Raw genomic sequence first — 22,165 nt, forward strand, 5'->3', positions numbered from 1 at the left:
TTAAAACATTTTTTTCATTAACTGATGCTTATTGTTCAGTTCAGGTCTCATTACAATGATAAAACACTTGGGGAAAAAGATACACATCAATAAGCCAGCACTGGAGGAGATCATGGAGAAGATCTCCACAGCCAACATGTATTTTCCCCTTGTGCTTATATAGGTAGGAATAAAGCACAACCAAACAGTGCAGAAGACCAACATACTGAAAGTTATGAATTTAGCTTCATTGAAAGTATCAGGTAACTTCCTAGCTAGAAAAGCAACAGAGAAGCTGACCACTGCCAGGAAACCCATAAAACCCAAAACACTGTAGAACATAGTGACTGATCCATCATTACACTCCATGATGATCTCTTCAGACATTGAGTGCACATCAAAATCTGGATATGGTGGAAAAAGTGCCAGCCATGTGATGCAAATACTGGTTTGAACAAGGCAACAAAAAAGAACAATGTAGCTGTCCATTGCTTTTCCCACCCATTTTCTCATTCTAGATCCTGGCTTAATGGCCATAAAAGCTAGGACCACAACAAAAGTTTTGGCCAACACACAGGAAACTGCCATGGAGAAGATGATTCCAAAAGCTGGTTGTCGAAGGAGACAGACAATCTTATTAGGTTTTCCAATAAATAATAAAACACAAAGAAAAGAAAGGATGAGAGAAACTAGAAGAGTGTAGGTGAGATTCCGGTTGTTAGCTTTGACGATGGGAGTGTTTTTGTGTTTAGTGAAAATCCCAAGCATGAGAGCTGTGATAGAAGAAAAAGAAAGAGCACAAATAGCTAAACTGATCCCCAAGGGTTCTTCATAGGATAAATAAGTTATGTGTTTTGGAATGCATGCATCTTTGTCACGGTTTGAATAATGACCTCCTGGACAATGAGAACAGTCTTCCATATCTAAAAAAACAAGAAAAAAAACAATTACGTGCATTATTTTTCATTCATCAAGCCTTAGTATTGCATAACTCAGAGAGAGAAGTTAATTATCAACAGTGACATTGACTATTTAACCATTTAAATATGAAACCATATTCACTGAGGATTAGAAAAACTTTTTACCTGTCATGCATTTCATCATGGATATCACATATCATGTTTCACCAAAAATACAATCTACTCTGAAAGTAAGTCCTAGTTTGAATTTTACATGTGCACCTAATATAAGTCCTACCCCCTCCAAAATAAGCTCCGGTTAAGATCACACCCACTCCAGGGTGCACAGATAAAAATTAAGATAGGGTAAGGGTAGAGATGTGTGGGGAGCTTCCCTACTATTTACCTTCAGATGGTTGCAACCTGACCTCACACACCCAGACATCTTCCTTGCTGGTCCATTTTTTTTCTGCAAGTTTGCAAGTTTTGCAAGTTTAATAACATTTATATGCCGCCCAATCCCGTAGGACTCACGGCTTACAGTACAGAAATAAATAAATAAAAAATACAGAGAGAAAAAAAAGATAGATTTAAAAACAGCACACCATGCACTCCGTTCTAAATGGGGCTGGACCATACTTTGGGGTCAACAGCCCCAGGCCTGCCAGAACAGCCAGGTTTTAATGGCTTTCCGGAAGGCCGAGAGAGTGGAAAGGGTCCAGATCTCTGCGGGGAGATCATTCCACAGGGCCAGGGCAGCTACAGAGAAAGACCTCCCCCAAGTAGTCACCAACTGGCATTGCCCGGTCAATGGTACCCTAAGGAGGCCCAGCCTGTGAGATCTTATGGGTCATTGGGAGGTATGTGGCAGGAGGCGGTCCCGCAGATATCCAGGTCCCAAGCCATGTAGGGCTTTAAAGATAACGACCAGCACCTTGAAGCGTGTTCGGAGACTGATGGAAAGCCAGTGCAGCTCGTGGAGGATAGGTGTAACATGGGTGTACCTAGGTACACCTGATATCGCTTGCGCGGCCGCATTCTGGACCAGTTGTAGTCTCCGAACACTTTTCAAGGGCAGCCCCAAGTAAAGCGCATTACAGTAATCAAGCCTAGAGGTGACGAGAGCATGTGTGACCATTTGAAGTGCCTCCCGGTCCAGGTAGGGCCGCAACTGGTGCACCAGGCGAACCTGGGCAAAAGCCCCCCTGGTCACAGCCAACAGGTGGTATTCTAATGTCAGCTGAGGATCCAGGAGGACACCCATGTTGCGGACCCTCTCTGAGGGGTGAAGAATTTCGCCCCCCAGGCTGAGAGATGGAATATCTGGACCATTTTTAGGGGGCAACATCAATAGCCACTCGGTCTTTTCTGGATTGAGTGCCAGCTTGTTTACTCCCATCCAGACCCTGACAGCCTCCAGGCACTGGCACATCACTTCTACTGCTTCGCTGAGTTGGCAGGGGGCGGACAGATACAACTGGGTATCGTCCGCGTATTGGTGGTATTTGATCCCATGCCGACGAATGATCTCACCCAGCGGCTTGCAGCCAGCAAGGCTTTCCTGAAGGCCTCTGCAGCCGATAACAGAGCTCTGGATCAGTCTGGAGCTCTGATATTGGCTGCAGAGGCCTTCAGAAAAGTTGTCTTCAGCAAGTTGACAACTTGCTGGCCTTGCCAGCCGAAGAAGTTCCTGAAAGCCTCCAAAGTGAAAAGAAGGTCAGGGGCATTGCACACACACACACACACACAGTGAAAATTAAGACCTGCTGAAAATTAAGACCTGCTGCCTTTCTTGGTCTTATTTTCAGGGAAAGATAGGTACTATGTATTATCTGTATATCATTCTTGGTTACAAATATGTATGTATTTTATTTTCACAATCCTTTTCACGGTGCATAGATTTAAGTGCAAGAGAATTTCCACACATATGTTTTAACCTTTGTACATTACCCAGAGTCACTTGTATGACATTGGTAGTCACATAAATAATCAAAATAAAGAAATAATCCAAATGATTAGCCCTGTTAATAAGCTTATTCCATTACTTCTCAAAAATATTTACCTTCTTTGTTTGAAATTTTCCCTTCTGGACATGGATAGCAATCATAGCAGCAAAATGGCCTTGATTCCTTCTTGGTCTTGCTATGCCCTGTTTTGCAAGGATCATTGCACAAAGAAAGGGGATGTGCCTATCCAAAAAATTGAGAATATTTGAAGGCAAGTTTCCTTTGAAGTTTCATTGAAAGAAAACACCTTTTCAGTTCTTTATACATATTTCTTTCCTGTATATTTTAAAAAAACAGACCTCCATTATCTATTGTGTTTTTGGCCTTTTATGAATAGTTAGATGAGAGTCTGAGAATGAATTCATGGGAAATAAAATCCTTGAGGTAAGTTGACAACTTGCAGAACAATTATGTACATTTGGACTAGGAAACAAAATCCACTGCGTTGTCCAACCTATCTCCTAGATCAGTGGTTTTTTGTTTTGTTTTTTGAACTGGGCAATGTTAAGATCTTTAGACTTTAATTCTCAGAATTCCACAGCGAAAATGGCAGTTGAAGTTCACAGATCTTAAAGTTATCAAGCTTTTTTTAAAAAACAAACAAACAAATAAACACTGATTTACAGATTTGGAGATATTATATATTGTCCTCATCCAGGAAAATAGAGGCTGAATTTTTTTAAGGGTGATGGGACCTGCATGCTGATGTATAATATAAGATAAGGTAAAAGTTCCCACACACATGTGTGCTAATTGTTTCCGGCTCTAGGGGCAATGCTCATCTCTGCTTCTAAACTGAAGAGCCAGTGCTGACCAAGATGTCTCCATGGTCATGTGGCCAGCATGACTAAACACCAAAGGCACCCAGAGCGCTGTTACCTTACCACCAAAGTGGTTCCTATTTTTCTACTTGCATTTTTTATGTACTTTCAAACTGCTATTTTGGCAGAAGCTGGGACAAGTAATGGGAGCTCACTCCATTACGTGGCTCTAAGGATTTGAACCACTGAACTGCTGACCTTCTGATCAACAAACTCGGTGTCTTAGCCACTGAGCCACCACATCCCTGATATATCCTATAGGGGATATCAATTTGAATATGTAAGGGAAACAGCTTGCCAAAAAATATACATACATTGATATATACATATGGTTGCAGACTAAATTTCAAAACCAAGTTTTCAGAGTGCCTAAGGAAGAAAATAAGAGCTAAAGAAAATAGAGCTAAAAAAGAAGCTTTTTTGCTCATGTAAATTGTAGCAATTTATAAAATATTTGGTATCTAACTACAAACAATAGATATATATGAATCATTTTTCTACTCCTAGGAAATCAGCCTTAAAAAATGATAAAAATATTTTATATTTAATGTAAAATGAGAATTTTCTTCTCCCAGGGAAGGGGCTAAGAAACAAATTTCATTCCATAATGTTTTTAATGTTGTTTAAATTAAAAAAGCACAGCTACTCAGACCTTACCTCATTTAAGCTTTTTGACCACATGATGGAATCTTCAGAAACATTGAAGAATTTGTCTGGGGAAGCCATAGGATCTATCCTTCCAACGTGGATCCTAAAAAATGATCGGTTTGGGAATGTGACCCAGTTATTTATATCAAATCCACCAATGAATTCCCCTTCTTTGTCAAATGAAATCTTTTCTCCAACACTGTTGTTAAATGAGACCTTTCTCAAGAAAAGATTAAGCTAAATTGAAAAGGGTGAGAGGAAAGATAAAATAGAAAACACTCATTTATCATTCTATTTCTGGTCAAAGTCCATTTCATATGGTGTTTGTTTATTAGATTTTTAAATCATGATTCATTAATAGCAATAGCAATAGCAGTTAGACTTATATACTGCTTCATAGGGCTTTCAGCCCTCTCTAAGCGGTTTACAGAATCAGCATATTGCCCCCAACAACAATCCGGGTCCTCATTTTACCCACCTCAGAAGGATGGAAGGCTGAGTCAACCCTGAGCCGGGAGATTTGAACAGCCGAACTGCAGAACTGCAGTCAGCTGAAGTAGCCTGCAGTGTTGCATTTAACCACTGCGCCACCTCTGCTCTCTAATAAACTCTGAGTTTCATAAGCACCTGAAATATATCATTTTGTAATGGAAGGCCTTGGAAGATGTCACATAAGGAAAAGGAGTATTCTGGTTGTTAAAATGTTTTTTTTTTCCCTTGTTGAGTTTCAATCTAGAGCAGGGGTGTCAAACTCAAGGCCCCAAGGCTGGATCCAACCTGTGGGGTTCTTAAATCTGGTCCTCAAGGTTGGCCTAGAAATAGCAAAGGACTGCCCTGTGGTGCCTCTAGCAGCCAAAACAGGGAGCAGGGGAGTCACACATGGAGAATTGCAATGCTGATCTGGTCCTTGAACAAACATAGTTTGACACCCCTGATCTAGAGGGAAGCATTTGTCTCCAGAAGATATCCTTCTGAGCAATAGTGAGAATAATATGAGAATATGAATGCCTATCTATAGGACTTCATTTCTAAAGTATTGTCAACAGCTCTTACACTGGAACTGATGAAAGGGGAGAATCAATTTCCAAACACTCGTATGTAATGATATGCTCTTATTATTATGTGTTCATTTTCTCCTTCAGTGTGTGAGCCATATGTAGTAATGAATATCTGGATATTTTTTTTTGTTTGAAGGGCACGAGAGATGTTATAAATGCAGGGGATGTCTTCAATCATTTTTCTAAAATTTTGATCAAACCAATGGTCTAGTCTATATAAGGAGAATAGCTGGATACCCATGCTTCATGACGAAACTATATGATGGGGCTATACAGGAGAAATTTGATTCACAATCTGCTGGCTAAGAGGTGGTCAGTGATTGAAACACATAAGGAAATATCACTCCTGCCACCTTGAATCTGGAAGCAGTTTCATAGGTGGAAGGCATAGACATTTTGGTGAGGTACCGATGTTTAGTACTGTAAGGAGCCCCAGACTGCTCTTGAGTGAAGGAATGGAATGTCTGCCAGTTTGAACTGAGGTAACGGAATGTGTGGCAACTGGCAGTGAAACAGAGTTCTTTTCAGGTGGGGAGGGGGAGTAGAATGTCTAACTCCTTAGCATCAGAGTGTGTTAATATAAGGCAACTAGCAATTGGAACAGAGTCCTTTTCAGATGGGGAGGGGGAGTAGAACTCCTTAGAATTAGAGTGTATTAATTACTGTATAAGCAATACTAATGATATGATGGTCATTTTGAAAAATCTTTTCTTAGTGAGCACCTAGAGTCCTCCGGGATTGAGCAGCCTATAAATCTAATAAATTAAATTAAATTAGAAGCCAAGAGGAACATATATGCCAAATTTCAAATTTGCAAGCTTTATGGTTCTGGAGATTTTGTGATGAGTGAGTGTTATTTGGCATACTAACACTACAATATCTATATATCTATATATCTATATATCTATATATCTTTATATCTTTATATCTTTATATCTTTATATCTTTATATCTTTATATCTTTATATCTTTATATCTTTATATCTTTATATCTTTATATCTTTATATCTTTATATCTTTATATCTTTATATCTTTATATCTTTATATCTTTATATCTTTATATCTTTATATCTTTATATCTTTATATCTGTCTCTGTCTCTGTGTCTGTCTCTGTGTCTGTGTCTGTGTCTGTGTCTGTGTCTGTGTCTGTGTCTGTGTCTGTGTCTGTCTGTCTGTCTGTCTGTCTGTCTATCTATCTATCTATCTATCTATCTATCTATCTATCTATCATATATATCAGCTGATAAGGAGGAGACCTGTGGCTTAATGGCTAAGACGTTTGCCTAAGATGCAATACAGCACAGGTTCGAATCCCAGTAAGGGTATGGCTAGCTGATGAGAGCTAAATAGCTTGAAATAGATCTATACTAGTCTCCCTTTATTTATTTATCAGCACAAATAAAACACACACACACACACACATATATATGCATGCATGCATGCATACATATACGTCTACATCTACGTCTACATATATACATATATACATATATACATATATACATATATACATATATACATATATACATATATACATATATACACATATACACATATACACATATACACATACACACACACACACACACACACACACACACACACACACACACACACACACATATATATATATATATATATATATATATATATATATATATATATATATATATAATTACAACCCCCGGTATGCCCAAATATGGGAGGAAGATCACTACTTCCATTCTCTGTCCTTCGGCTCATCACAAGAGACCATCCAGACAGAAACCCAATATTTTTACTGTTGCCTTTTTGTTACATTTGTTGTACAAATGTAACAAAAAACAGTACAAAACAGTATATAGTAGTGTTAGTATAATCAAGTCATATGCTTATTTCAGTCAAAGACAGGACAGGACAATTAAAAATACAGGAGTATCTAATTAAAAATTCTAGACATATTAATATATAATTGCTTCCAATGTCCTCTGTGGTCTTAAGATGGTGTAAAATGGACAGTGATAGATATAGCCCTTAGATATCCTACTTTTCTTTAGAGTGAGCCTTCTAGTTGGCCCATAGACTGAACTTGCAGATCTCCAGCATATCTCTGCTCAAAACATTACCTGCCACAATTGTTGGTTCTGAAGCTTTGGTCGTCTTCTCCCCACAATAAGGTTGTGCTTGTGTTTTGATGAATGCATTGCCTCCAAAGCATACGCTACAGAATAGACCGCATTGTATACATTATAGCTGTGGGCAGTTGTGCTAAGTTCAAACACAGATGCAGGAAGGGTTGCCATCTTCTCCTTTCTTGTACAGATTGTGCCATATTTTTTATCTAGATCAGAGCTGTGAAACAAGCACCTGAATGCATGCTCCCAGAAATTTCTTAGGAACCCATCGTGTTCTGCTGTTGTTGGATTTCTGGTTAGAAGAAATTCCTGGAAGCCTGGCAGCTCTTTTGAGTGAACTGCAAAAGATAAAGCATTCTGGAGGAAACTTACATCCCAATCTCTTTGAATAGATATGGATGTGAAATCCATTTCAGCATTCATGATCCAGATCTTTGTGTTCACTGACATATCCTCCAGTTCTGCATACTGCACTAACATTTTCAAAAAGTTCATGGATTCCATTCCACCATATAAGACAATCACCTTGGCTGTACTTTCCACAATTATAGAGTAAGTTTTGTAAGTTTCTTCCATCACATCTGTAAAATCACTGTAAAAGGCTACATTTGGGAACTCTCCTATGAAATCAAAGCAGATGCCCTGCTGGGAAAATGTGGGGAGCACCTCATGTACAAATTTCTCTCCCTTGTCATCATTCACAGCAAGAACACCAATCCAGATCCACCTAAAATATAGCAACAACTGGAGGAGCCCCTTATGTTGATGGGATTCATTTGGAAACATTTGTTGGAAGAAAACTGCTTGAATCTCTTTATCCATGATTGGAGCAGAACCATAGGTCAGCTAAGAAAAAAAATGATAGGGAAGAATGAAGAATGTGTAAGACTGTTTTTCCATCTTAATAGTGCTGGGTTTTTTTTCCTTTCCCTTGAAATTAGGGTTGACCCCGATGATTGCCTGGAGAATTTGGCAAGATTTTAGAAGTGGTTTGCTATTTTCTGCTTCCTAGGGTAAAACAAGAACAACTGGCCCAAGGTCACTCTGCTTCATCCTTGAGGTGGGACTAAAATTCACATATCCCAGTTTCAGGCCCAATGCCGTACTCCCTATGCCAAACTTGCTCTCTAAATAGTGTTATGCTTTTTAAACTATAATGCCTATTTTCAAAAATCAGTTGGGAAGTTTTATGAATATACTTATGTGTCTTCCTATGATGGTTGTCAACAAATTAGATAATTTTCATTATCTGGCATTTAGAATGAATTGGTGCAGAAAACATCTGGGCAAAAAGTAAAGCCAATCAGCCTTAGGAGGAAACTGACTTGAACATATCCATGAGAATGGAACTGAAAGGGACCTTGGAGGTCTTCTAATCTAGTCCCCTGCTCAAGCAGGAGACCCTATATCAGGGATGGCAAATCTTTTCGACACAGAGTGCCGAAAAGGGAGCGCACATGCGTGTGTGCTTGTCAGGGCTGCAACCCGAAAGAGGAGTTGTTGGGAAATAAACTTCTGGTTTCTGGCATGCACATGGGCACCAGGCAGCTGGTTTCCTGGTTTCTGGCATGCATACATGCTTGATGATAAGTTGGTTGGCGCACATGCATGTACCAGAAACTGGAAGGCCAGCTCTTCCAGTTTCTGGCACTGGCACTGGCACACATATGAAGGCCAGCTGATCATTGCATGTGCATGTGCACCAGAAACCTGGAAGAGGAACAATGACACACATGTATCAGGCAACATGGCTCCATCTGCCTCTTCGGGCACGTGTGCCACAGGTTCGCCATCACGGCCATATATCATTTCAGATTTCAAGTGATTGTCCAGTCTCTTCTTAAATATGTTCTACTGCTCAAGGCCAAATCTGGAAGAACATGAGCGCGCACACACACACACACACACACACACACTCACACTCACACACAACTACACCTGAACAATTGCAGCAGTTTCTTTTGAAAAATAAATAGCAAATTTTAGTGAAGGCTTCATACCACAGTCCTATAATATGGATGCATGAGGGCTTTTGCCCTGGGAAGAAGCTCTCATTAAAATAAATTGGAATCTTTACCCAAGATAACACAATAAGCATAAAAATGTTGTGAGGTTGAAAGGCTTAAAAACTCATGCAACAGAACTTAGATTCAGATTGGGCATCCTATGCAAAAAAAAATTATGATTTTGTATTTGGGCTGATTTTCTTGCATGCCTTGAACATGTCTTTTAGCAAACTGTTCCATAATTGTCTAAAGGGCCAAGACTTTTGGTAATTGTATGCAAAAGATAACACTTAAATATACAGAAATATTAATATATAGATTACAGATCCCTTTCCTTGCAATCAATTATGCACTCAATCAAAAGGCAATCTAAATCTGAATTAAATATTTTTTTCTCCACTAAAAATGGACATTTTTTTAGCTGTTTGCATTTGCGATGTCATAACTTCAAGCAGAGAGTTGAGACTAAAATGATGCACTGAATCCACAAACGGATTCTGGAATGAAGTCATTAGATGACTGAAGCATAAAATACATACCAAGTAAACTGGTCTTTCTAACTGTAAATGAAAGCAAATTACACGTCTGTTTCACAAATTGGAAACTTTATTGTATATTTCTCATCAAGAATTTTCTCTTCTGGCATAATGTAAGCTTTTTGATTGTTTCAATCATACCCTTTCCTGAACCTCAGCTACAACATTGCTGTCAAGCAATCACAAGAATAGTAAATGGCTTGTTCAGTTAATATGTGTCAAAAGTACACTATACCTGGGGAATTTTGTAGATGTCCAGTATGGTTGCCATGTGGAGACAGATATCAGGTCCCCCAATGACTGCAGCTGGATTGTTTTGAATGCCACATTTGAAATTTGGGATGAATCTATTTTGAGCAAAGAGAAGCTCCATTGAGGCAAGGTATATCCAACTTGGACTGAAGTAGCTGTTATAGATGTTGAATCCCATGGTGACATTGGGTAAAATCTGGGGATTTTCATTGATTTCCTTTATAGCAAAAGCTAATGCTAGGATGTGTTGGTAACTCTGAAACAGTACCCTGCAATTGAAAACTGCATGTGTTTTAAAAGTAAATGGTTCCAAAAATATTTATCCTATTTATGCTTTAATCATCTTAATACTGAGCATTTCATAAATTATATATATATATATATAAAAACAAATGATTTTGATATCATCCAAGTAAATGCAAAAGCTTCTCCCATTTGGGCTTTTTTGAACAAGCAAGCACTGTCTTTGTTTTAGCAAATATAATTTGAATTGTACATTTATGTAGAATTTACAGTATCACAAACCAGCTTAATAATGGATGATAACTAGGAGCTAAGGATGTTACTTGTGAAACCTATTATGGAAAAAGGAATTATAGGAATCTTAGTTAAACTTCAAGTAAAGGTAAAGGTTTCCCTTGCACATATGTGCTAGTCATTCCCGACTCTAGGGGGCGGTGCTCATTTCTGTTTCAAAGCCAAAGAGCCACCACTGTCTGAAGACTGTCTGTGGTCCCTTGGCCGCCATGATTAAACACCGAAGGCGCACGGAACGCTGTTACCTTCCCACCAAAGGTGACCCCTATTTTTCTACTCGTATTTTTTACATGCTTTCAAACTGCTAGGTTGGCAAAATCTGAGACAAGTAATGGGAGCTCACCCCATTAAGTGGCGCTTGGGATTCAGACTGCCGAACTGCCAATCTTTCAATTGACAAACTCAGCATCTTAGCCACTTAGCCACCACAACCTGTAGTTAAACTTTAACCCATATATTTCAGTCAAACACAATCTGGGCCCTTCTGCTATCCTTTGATTGTTTATCAACTGAACACAAAACTCTGTAATATCATTCATTATCATTCGCAGAAGATTGTATGCCGAAACAGAGAGTTTCCACAGCAGAATGTTAATTGTTAAACGAAAGGATTAAATGGTTAAAAGGGTTAAGGCACCCTGTTCATTACTGGATGATGGTAGCTGTAGTAGAGATTGCCTTAAGAATCATTTGATTCAACACTGGGTTAAAAACATAAAATCACTTACACAAAATCATCAAGAAGTTCCAGAGTAGGGTGTTGAATGAAATTAACAGGACTGGAAAAGACATAAAGCTGAGAAATAATGCCAGCAATTCTGAGATCTCCAGACTGGATATATTTATGATGAATAGAGAGAGGTTTACTAACATTGCAATTATGATTGGGGATCTTACATACTACCCAGGCATTGATACCAATAATAAAACAATAAATACCACCGTATTGACTGAAAATCTTCCTTCTGTACACAAATGGGCCCTCTTCCACTTTGGCAAGTGCATATTTTCTTGGTGAGTGGCCGATCATTGCAAATGCATATTTCCAAATCACAGAACCTGCCATGTTTCTCTCAATTGTTTCAAAGACCAAACTGCACAGTGTGTTACTGTTCAAGGGGAGAAACGTGTTTGTCTACAGCCCCAGCTCTGAATGTTTGAAGGAATATTAATAGCATCCTGAGCCTTTGTTCATGTTTTTCTTCCTATGCTCTCAAGGATTTGGAAAACAAATGAAGAACCTCGTGTTTAATTGGATAATTACAAGGTACAGTAGATAATCACATGCTCAGAGTTTTTCATTCAAACTCATCTTAAAGAAGAAACAATGGGCATGTTTTATGTGTGAGAATTAAAAAAAAAAGATAAAACCCACAGTAATAAGAATATTAAAAGAACCCTTCAGTGTGAAAACACTGGTTTTTTTTTTAATTTACACCACACTGCACATCCACATAGACACACAGGGATGACATTATGGATGGTTTCCAAAGTGAAATATTGTAACCTTCAAAAGATCAACATTTTCGGGACTTCCTGTGGGAGGATCCTGTCGCCGAGGAGCTCAACGGAGCCCCTCTTAGAGTTCTGGTTTGTATATCTAATTAAGATCAATAGATATCATCCCTTTCTGGCAGAAAGGGACAGGCAGAAGCTCAGGTGTTAGGATTTATTCGTAGTTCACAGCCCTTTTCCTTTTTTTGGGGGCTGCGAACAGAGAATAGATCCAGCGTAACTGAGCTCTTATCTCCAACCAGTTCTTCGCAGCTGCCTTTTTGCAGCCCTAGACAGCCGACTCCCACACTCAGGACAATGATAAATTGTTTTTAAGATAATACGAGCGGGTCTCATTTCTGTGATGTGTTTTTTTTTTTTTAACTATCTAAACACCAGCCTTGTTCTTCCTTTGAACTTCTCTGCGCAATTGGGATACAAAATGGCGTTTTTACTGTGTTGGTGATTGATGACGTAATTAACTGGCTTTATTTCCCCGGAGACTGCTACTCATTAATGAGCAAAATCTACAAATAATTTATGGAGAACTGACCAGCTGAAGACACTGTTTATCTGTCTATTCTCAGATTTTATCTATAATGTCTCCCAGGTCTAAACAGGCAAAAAAATCCTCCCCCCTCGTGCTTAAAGAACTTGTTACCAAATCGCTGCCTTTGTCTCCTACGCCATCTACTGGAGATTCTTTGACACAGGAGCTTCTCTTTCAAATAATTAATGACTTTAGAAAAGAAATTAAAGAATTTGTGTTGGATTTATGCGATAAAATACAGACCAAAATTGCCCAGATAAATGCGAATATGTTTGAAGTCACGTCTACTTTAACAGATTATATTGAAGAAATGGAGACGAAATTGGAAACTTTGGAGGGGGCTAATTTTAATTTGACTTCTAATATCCAAGCATTACAACAAGAGATTACAGATACTCAAACACAACTTGCAATGATAAATTATAACAGAAAGGCGTCTGCAATAAGAGTTAGAGGACTGCCCGAAAAGAAAGGAGAGAACTTGAAACAGACGTTTGTAGAAGCTTTCAGCCAAGCGGTGGGAGGTCCGGGACTCAATTTTGATTGGAATATTCGAAAAATCTATCGCCAGAATTCGCGTGTAGCAGAGCAACGACAGCTTCCAAGAGACATAATTATATACTTTTTCACAAGAGAATCCAGAAATGCGATTACTCAAAAATTTTACAATAACAGGCTCCAAATCGATGGCCATGATTTGTTTGTCTTTAAAGAGATCCCGCTCCAGATGCTGCAAGCAAGGAGAGGTTATACTTTTTTAACCCAAAAGATCAACATTTTCATTAGTGCAATACATCTCTTTCTCACTCTCTCTCTCTCTTTGCATATGTATTTGCATATGCATAGTATATATGCATATATCAGAGGTGGGTTTCAAAAATTTTACTAACGTTTCTGTGGGTGTGACTTATTTTGTGGGTGTGGCCTATTTTGTGGGCATGGCTTGGTGATCATGTGACCGGGTGGCCATGACCAACTTGTAAAATGTGGTGAAGCTCACTTAACAACGCTCTTCCTTAGAAACCAAAAATTGGGGCTCAGTTGTGATCATAAATTATCTTTCTTTTTCTTTCTTTCATGTCTCTCTCCCTCTTTCTTTCTCTTTCTCCTTTCTCCTTCCTTCTTTCTCTTTTTCTCTTTCTCTTTCTTTCTCTTTCTTTCTTTCTTTCTTTGTCTCTCTCTCTTTTCTCTCTCTCCATTCCTTCCTTCCTTTCTTTCTCTTTCTCTCTTACCCTTTCCCTTTCCCTTTCCCTTTCCCCCCCCTCTCTCTCTCTCTCTCTCTCTCACACACACACACACACACACACACACACACACACACAAACACATAGATGGAGCCCTTCCTGGGATTTATCCTGCATGGACGTGCTTGGCAACAGCAATGACAGCAGCAATGGCAAAACATATGCTTCCCTTTGGGGGCCCATTCTCCCAGCCAGCTCAACCACGAGAGCACCAAGGGATGGCAGGATATACTTTCCTTCAGTGGCGGGAGAAGGAAAAAAATGTTCCAGGAGGGCAGGTGGTACACATGTGCAGTAGCCTGGTGCCTGCCCTCCCGGAACACTTCCTTCCTTCTCCCGCCATCAAAAGAAAGAATATCCCCACATCCTGCAACTGGGCTGCACTGGGGAGTCTTCCTGCAGCAGCGGCAGAGCACACCCTGCTTTTCAGGGGCCTGTTCCCCTGCCCGGATCAACTGCAGTGGCACCAACAGACGGTGGGATGTTCTTTCTTTCTTTTTGTGGTGGGAGAAGCAGCCCACTGGCTTCCCTCCTGGCCACCTACTTGCTCTTTTTGCAGATTGGCCCATTCAACCATTGGTGCTACTCTGGGAATTTGGCTCATGAAGTCTGGCACTCTGGAGGAAGGAGACTGGGCTGCAGCGCCGCTTCCTGCTGGTGAAGAAGCGGAGCAAGAGGCATGGAATCCATTGGCAGGTACGTGGGTGGAGCTCCTCATGCAGGGAGTGGGCCAGGCCTGCCATGCCACTGCAGAGCCTGGGGTGCTTTTCCTTCAGCCTGGGCAGTGGTGCTTCATCTTGGCGAAGACCAGGTCAAGAGAAGGAAGAAAGCAAATGGCGGTCCTGCATTGGTGCTCTGGGAGGGCAAGTGGATACCTGCAGCCAGGCAGGGAGGGAGAGCAGCAGCCTTTTCCAAGTGCAGTGCATGGAGGTGGTGGGCAAGATTGGCAAGGTAGATCCTGCCTGCCTGTTGCTGGGAAGGCATGGCAATCACTCGATGGGGGATGCATTGACATCTCTGCCCACTCCATGTCCCACTCTGGCTAGCTGCATGACTACAAGTGCTGTAACCTGGTCTTTGGAAAGATGAAGCACCACCACCCAGGCTGAAGGGAAAGTGCCAAGGGCTCCGCAGTGGCGTGGCCGGGCCTGGCCTGCTCCCTGCATGAGGGGCTGCCCCCATCTGCTGCCAATGGCTTCCACCTCTTGCTCTGCTTCTTTGCAAGCAGGAAGCGGTGCCATGGCCGAGTCTCCTTCCCCCAGAGTGCTGGACTCCATGGGTTGAGTTCCCAGAGTAGTGCCAGCAGTCAGATGGGCTGTTCTGCAAAGAAAGCAGGCAGGTGGCCAGGTGGGAGGCCAGTGGACTCCTTCAGAGCCTAAAGCCTCATGGAGCCAGCATGATAGGAATGTGGGTCCTGGTGGAAGGCAGCCTTTTCTGCAGCATCCTTCTCCCCTCTTTGGTTTGCCCTGCAGTGGGGGTTCTGCCTTTGCAGAAACATGGTGAGCACATGTGCAGCAGCCCCGGGATATCCACTTTCCTTCCTGCAGCATTACCGCCACTGCCACTGCCCCACTCAGCAACAGCACAGCACCTGCATTTCCACCAAGGGCTGCCCACCCACCCACTGGTCAGGCTGGGCTGGACACCAACCTCAGAAGGCAAATGGGCATGGGGACTGCAGTAAGGTCACATAGAAGGCAGGGAAGCATGGCAGGGCTGCAGGGAAGGGAGTAGGCTGCTTGCTCCCTTCCCTGCAACCCTGCAATGCTTCCCTGCCTTCCACGCAGCCTTCCCCTTTCTTGCCTTCACAAGCTAGCCACAGGGATACTGGGAAGGCCATGTGGAAAGCAGGGAAGCATGGTAGGGCCACAGGGAAGGGGCAGGGGCAGCTAGCTTACCTGGTAGACAGATCAGGGCAGTGGTGGGTTTCAAAAATTGTTGGAACCTACTCTGTGGGTGTGGCCTCCTTTGTGGGAGTGGCTTTCCACCCATGTGACCAGATATGAAATTATCTTTGGTTTACGTTAAAACAACTTCAACACACGCAATGTTATGATTGCACCACAAATGCAGTAGTCATCCTTACCTTTCACAGAGGCACTGAGTTTTATAAATATGAGCATGATAGTGCAGAATAATCATATCCAAGGACCCTTTCTCTTATCCCCAGTCATGAAGTTCTGGGTTTTTTGCTTTTTTCTTTTAAGAAAGAAGCATTTTTCATTATTAGGCCCCATTGTCTTTAAAGAAGCCAACAGCTGCCATGAGTCAAATGAAAAACAGAGTGGGAAAACGGGGCCTAACAAGGGGAATGAAAATAACGAGACAAAAGTAGAGAAAGGGCTTTTGTAAATATTACTATCAGCTAACAAAAGATAGTATGCCAGGTGCAATCATTTTCCTAGGGAGGACTTCCATCCTTAAATAGAAGTGGGCAAAAAGATACCACCTAGGGACATGTACAAAGTACAAACTGAAAAAGAAGTAATGTAGGGGATAAAGAAAGAGAGAAATGTAGTTGCTTCTTGGAGAAGATGGGTAAACTTGGTAAGCCCCCTTTGTGGGCAGCCAGTCCTAGCCGCTTGCACCCAGCACTGAGGCTGAAGTAAACCCCCAAAGCCCCTGTTGCCACTGGAATATTTGCTGCCGCCTCCTCCTCCTCCAACATCACTGCCGGATTTGCCATCCGACGCTGCGGCTGAGATAAAGCCGCCAAAGCTCCCGCCGGCACCCCCGCCCATGGCAGCAACACCTCCCCCTCCACTCAGAGCACCTGAGCTGCACCCCACATTACCCCTGCCGCTGCCTCCTCCTCCTCCTCCACCGTGCTTTTGAGAAGCCATGAGGCCTTTTTTCCTGCTCTCGCCCCCTCCGCTGCCTTCCTACTGGCTCCCACGGCCTCATGGCTCCTAAAAAGCATGGTGGAGGAGGAGGGGGGAGGGATAACGTGGGGCCCAGCTCAGGTGCTCTGAGCGGAGGGGGAGGCATCGCTGCCACAGGCGGGGGTGCTGGCAGGAGCTTTGGCTGTTTCACCTCAGCTGCGGCGTCGGGCAGCAAATCCGGCAGTGCTGTTGGAGGAGGAGGAGGCGGCAGCAGATATTCCGGTGGAGGCGGGGGCTTTGGGGCTTCACCTCAGGCACAGCACCAGGCGCAGGCAGCTAGAACTGGCCGACCTCAAAGGATCTTCCCGGGCTTGCTTTGTTGAAAACAGGGCGACTGGTGCTAGTTTGAGCGGCCATGGCCGGCGCAAACTACCGTCAATCACCCAGTGCTCAACAAAACAAGTCTGGGGAGGTCCTTTGCGGGTGGCCAGTTCTAGCTGCACCATAGAGGGGGCATTCCCGGAAGTTAATTACTTCTGGGTTCACCGACCAACCGGTCCGCAAGGACCAGCAAGTATCAGTAAGAACCCACCCCTGGATCAGGGGCACAGTGCTTCTGGCAGGTAAATTCCAGAACAGAGACTGGGTGGGGCGAGGCAAGCAAGTGGCAACAGGGGGACCAGTTTGGGGGCATGGCCGGCCAGCAATCACTACTGATTTGGCAAAACTGGTAGGAACCCATCTCTGGCATATATCTACCTATCTATCTATCTATCTATCTATCTATCTATCTATCTATCTATCCATCCATCCATCCATCCATCCATCCATCCATCCATCCATCCATCCGTTCATCTAACGATAATATATGCTTTGCAATAATCTCTATCTCACTTCTATTTATTGAAGCATGAGACTCAAATTTTCAAATCTGGCTAAAGGAAATCTGTCTTATTTCAGATTATCAAATATACCATATTTTTCGGACTATAAGACACACCGGATATAAGACGCACCAAGATTTTGAAGAGGCAAATTTAAAAAGAAAGGTTTTGCACTCTGCAGACCTTCCAAAAACAGCTCTTTTTTTGCAAAAATGGCCCCATTTTTTGTCAAAAAGGGCATGCATAGTCTTTAGGAGGCTTGTAGAGTGCTCCAGGGGGCTGGGTGGGCAAAAATGAGCAAAAGACGGCCAGATATTTTACCCATTTGTGCCCTCCCCAGCCCCTAAGAGCACTCTGGAAGCCTCCAGAACTATACACAGTTATTTTTGCAAAGAGGAGAGCTTCGGGAGGCCAAAAATTGTGTATTCAGTGTATAAGATGCACCCAGATTTTCATCCTCTTTTTTGAGGGAAAAGGGTGCATCTTATACTCCGAAAAATACAGTATTTCTCCTACTGAATCATAATGGAAGGAATTTGATTGATCCTAATAGCCTCTTTTCATTTTGCTTTGGTTCATTTGTATCTTACCCTAAAATAATATCAAATTAATAATAGAGTATCCATGTACATATCTATGAAATATCAATTATCACATTTCTTTTTAATAATTGTTATAGGAATGGGAAGAATACATCAATGAAACTTGAATACAGTGTTCCCCTCTTTTATTCTTTTAACAATTCACTTGGAGAGAGAATGTTCTTGAATGAGGAAGGGGAAGCTGGATTTGACATCATCAACGTGATCACTTTTCCAAACAAATCCTTTCAGAGAGTTAGAGCTGGAAAGAGATCTCCAGGCTCCAAAAGGGAAAGAATTTTTCATGAATGAAGATGTAATTGTCTGGAACCAATGAATATGAGATGGTGACCTTTTGAAAGCTGTATCCAATGAAATTTCATTTTAATGTATTAATCGGCATACATTAAAATGAAATTTCATTGCATATTGCTCTCAAAGGGTCACCATCTCTAATATACACTACATAAACATGACAAAATAAATACATGCAAAATTATGCATATACCTTCATACCTATACATGCTGTATTCAATGAAGTTTCATTTTAATGTATGCCGATTAGTATACATTTAAAATGGCAATAAAGTTATTCTAAGTTGCTACATTTTCACCATTTTCCAAGATCCTTTAACTTAATCCTTTCCCCATTCCAACACTCATTTTGAATTTGAAATTGATAATCTAGGTGTCATGGTTCCTGTTAGGATATTTCAGATATTGACTCCAATAATGTTCAATGTTTGTAGAGACATTTTCATGGTTTTTATACTTTCAATTTATAAAGCCCTACTTAAATATAGCAAAAGCTAACTGCCATTTTATGAATATATATTTAACATAGTATTATAGGATATCAGTTTTGGATTTGTTAGGCTTCTTTAAAATGAAAACATATTTTGTTTGTGAATCTCATACATTTAACTGCGTTTTACAAAAGAATTTCATGCTGGGTCATAAACATTTGCTCTCTATCCATAAATCTATTTTCATTGCAACCTGTTTTTACATTTCAATAATATAATGAAAAGAAATTAAATGTATCTTCTCTTCTGCTTCATCCTTTATCCAAAGTTGTGCTGACCAATGAACATAATTATCTATCTATCTATCTATCTATCTATCTATCTATCTATCTATCTATCTATCTATCTATCTATCCATCCATCCATCCATCCATCCATCCATCCATCCATCCCTCCATATATCATTTACCATTTATCTATCTATCCATCTATTTTATCTACCCGCCAATTTACTTGTATTTCTTATTATGAATTAGATTTTTTCAAATCACCATCAAATCAACTACTTGATGGTCTCAAAATTGTTAATTTATTATATCACTTAGACATATTTTTGCCATTTTTTCAGCATATTGGTTTTCCAATGTTTGTTCCTTATAATTCAAAATATCTTAATATGCAACCTAGCAAAGGAATGTATGTATGATTCATCTTAAAATCACTTAAATTAGAGGAAAGAAGATGCAAAACTGAAAATATTAATGTGGATAAATGGTGCAATACATGTTTGTAGGAATACTTTCCATTCTATTATATTATCTTTCCCTGCTATACTAAGATAATCATAGCAGATTATAATCTTCTATTTCTAAAGATAGCCAGAGTTATAATTTTCATTACAATGAGGACCACAATTGAGTCCCAATTTTCCATCAGTAAGCAAGACAGTTGTTAAGTTAGTTTTGCTCCATCCTACTGTAGCTGTTGAGTGAATCATTGCAATTGTTAAGTTAGTAACAAAGTTAAGTAAATCTGGCTTCCCCGTTGACTTTGATTGTCAGAGGTAACAAAAGTTTATCACATGACCTCAGGACATTGCAACTTTGAATTGTCACTAAATGTATGGTTATAACTTTGACTTTCTGAGACCGATCCCCCACTGTAGGGAGGAGGAATCGATTAGGTGGTTCCGCCCCAGGCGCCTGATGGACCCTATGGGATTTCAGACGGCGCTTGGAGAAATGCCTGACACTCTCGTCCACAATCCGGTAGAGTCCTTAGTCGTTGCTTGGAATACAGCGGTGGCGGGGGCTCTAAACCGGATTGCGCCTTTACGGCCTCTCCGAGGTAGTGGATCCAGGAGAGCTCCTTGGTTCACTGAGGAACTCCAGTAGATGAAATGCCAAAAGAGATGCCTAGAGCGCTGCTGGAGAGCCAGTAACTCCGAGACCGAGCACTGATGAGAGCCTTTATCAGGACCTATTTCGTGGCAATACGGGCGGCGAAATCTGCACATTTTGCCGCTCTTATTGCATCTGCTGAATCGTGCCCAGCCGCCTTGTTTAGAATAGCCCGCTCCCTCTTGAAAGGGAGGGATGCGGATGACCCTTTACAAGGTAGGGCTGAGGAATTTGTTCAGTTTCTAATGGATAAAGTCACTCGGATTCAGACAGATCTGGACTCCAATTGCACAGTACCAGCCGAGGTACCGGGGGAAGGTTTTGGGCGAATTTTATGGAGCGAGTTTCAACTTGTCACTCCTGAGGAAGTGGACAAGGCCATGGGAGCAGTGAGTGCCTCCACCTGTATACTGGACCCGTGTCCCTCCTGGCTGGTCTCGACCAGCAGGGAGGTGACACGTGGCTGGATCCAGAGGATAGTTAACACCTCTCTCTGGCAGGGGTCCTTCCCACACCTCCTAAAGAATGCGGTGGTGAGACCTCTCCTGAAGAAACCTTCTCTGGATCCAGCCATCTTGAGTAACTATCATCCAGTCTCGAACCTCCCCTTTGTTGGGAAGGTTGTTGAGAAAGTGGTGGCCTTTCAACTCCGACGGTCCTTGGATGAAACCGATTATCTGGATCCCTTTCAGTCCGGTTTCAGGCCTGGTTATAGCACGGAAACTGCTTTGGTCGTGCTGATCGATGATCTCTGGCAAGCCAGGGATAGGGGTCACTCCTCTATCCTTGTGCTCCTTGACCTCTCAGCAGACTTCAATACCATCAACGATGGTATCCTTCTGCGACGGTTGCGGGAGGTGGGAGTGGGAGGCACCGTTCTTCGGTAGTTCTCCTCCTACCTCTCGGACAGGTCGCAGTCAGTGTTGGTTGGAGGGCAGAGATCGACCCCTAGGCCCCTCAATTATGGAGTGCCACAGAGTTCGGTCCTGTCCCCCCTCCTATTTAACATCTACATGAAGCCACTGGGTGAGATCATACGCTGGCACGGGATTAAATATCACCAATATGCGGACAATACACAGTTGTATCTGTCCGCCCCGTGCCAACTCAGTGAAGCGGTAGAAGTGATGTGCCAGTGCCTGGAGGCTGTCAGGGTCTGGATGGGAACGAACAAGCTGGCGCTCAATCCCCACAAGACCGAGTGGCTATTGATGCTCCCTCCCAAAGATGGTCCAGCTATTCCATATCTCAGCCTGGGGGGTGAAATTATATGCCCCTCAGAGAGGGCCCGCAATTTGGGAGTCCTCCTGGATCTGCAGCTGACTTTAGAACATCATTTGTCGGCTGTGACCAGGGGGACTTTTGCCCAGGTTCGCCTAATTGCTAATTGCAATAGCAGTAGACTTAGCAATAGCAGTAGACTTATATACCGCTTCATAGGGCTTTCAGCCCTCTCTAAGCGGTTTACAGAGAGTCAGCATATTGCCCCCAACAATCTGAGTCCTCATTTTACCCACCTTGGAAGGATGGAAGGCTGAGTCAACCCTGAGCCGGTGAGATTTGAACCGCTGAACTGCTGATCTAGC

General features: G+C 41.8%; 1 protein-coding gene across 1 annotated transcript; it reads right to left on the reverse strand.

The window, feature by feature from the left end:
• Positions 1 to 10,499, reverse strand: LOC116521789 (vomeronasal type-2 receptor 26-like). Its single transcript, XM_032236443.1, has 5 exons — positions 10,305 to 10,499; positions 7,900 to 8,373; positions 4,363 to 4,569; positions 2,941 to 3,067; positions 1 to 902 (listed from the first exon to the last, which is right to left on the reverse strand). The coding sequence occupies exons 1-5, from the start codon at positions 10,497 to 10,499 to the stop codon at positions 1 to 3; spliced, it is 1,905 nt and encodes a 634-aa protein (XP_032092334.1).
• Between the last annotated feature and the right edge of the window lie 11,666 nt (positions 10,500 to 22,165).

The sequence above is a fragment of the Thamnophis elegans genome, chromosome Z, assembly GCF_009769535.1.
Source record: "Thamnophis elegans isolate rThaEle1 chromosome Z, rThaEle1.pri, whole genome shotgun sequence".
Lineage (NCBI taxonomy): Eukaryota > Metazoa > Chordata > Lepidosauria > Squamata > Colubridae > Thamnophis > Thamnophis elegans.

Excerpts from the sequence above, each read along its gene's own strand:
- LOC116521789 (XM_032236443.1), bottom strand. The coding sequence starts at position 10,499 with ATGGGATTCAACATCTATAACAGCTACTTCAGTCCAAGTTGGATATAC. Across the intron at positions 8,374-10,304 it reads ACATCTACAAAATTCCCCAG|CTGACCTATGGTTCTGCTCC; the intron begins GTATAGTGTACT and ends TTTTTTTCTTAG. Across the intron at positions 3,068-4,362 it reads GGTCAAAAAGCTTAAATGAG|GCACATCCCCTTTCTTTGTG; the intron begins GTAAGGTCTGAG and ends TTTTTTGGATAG.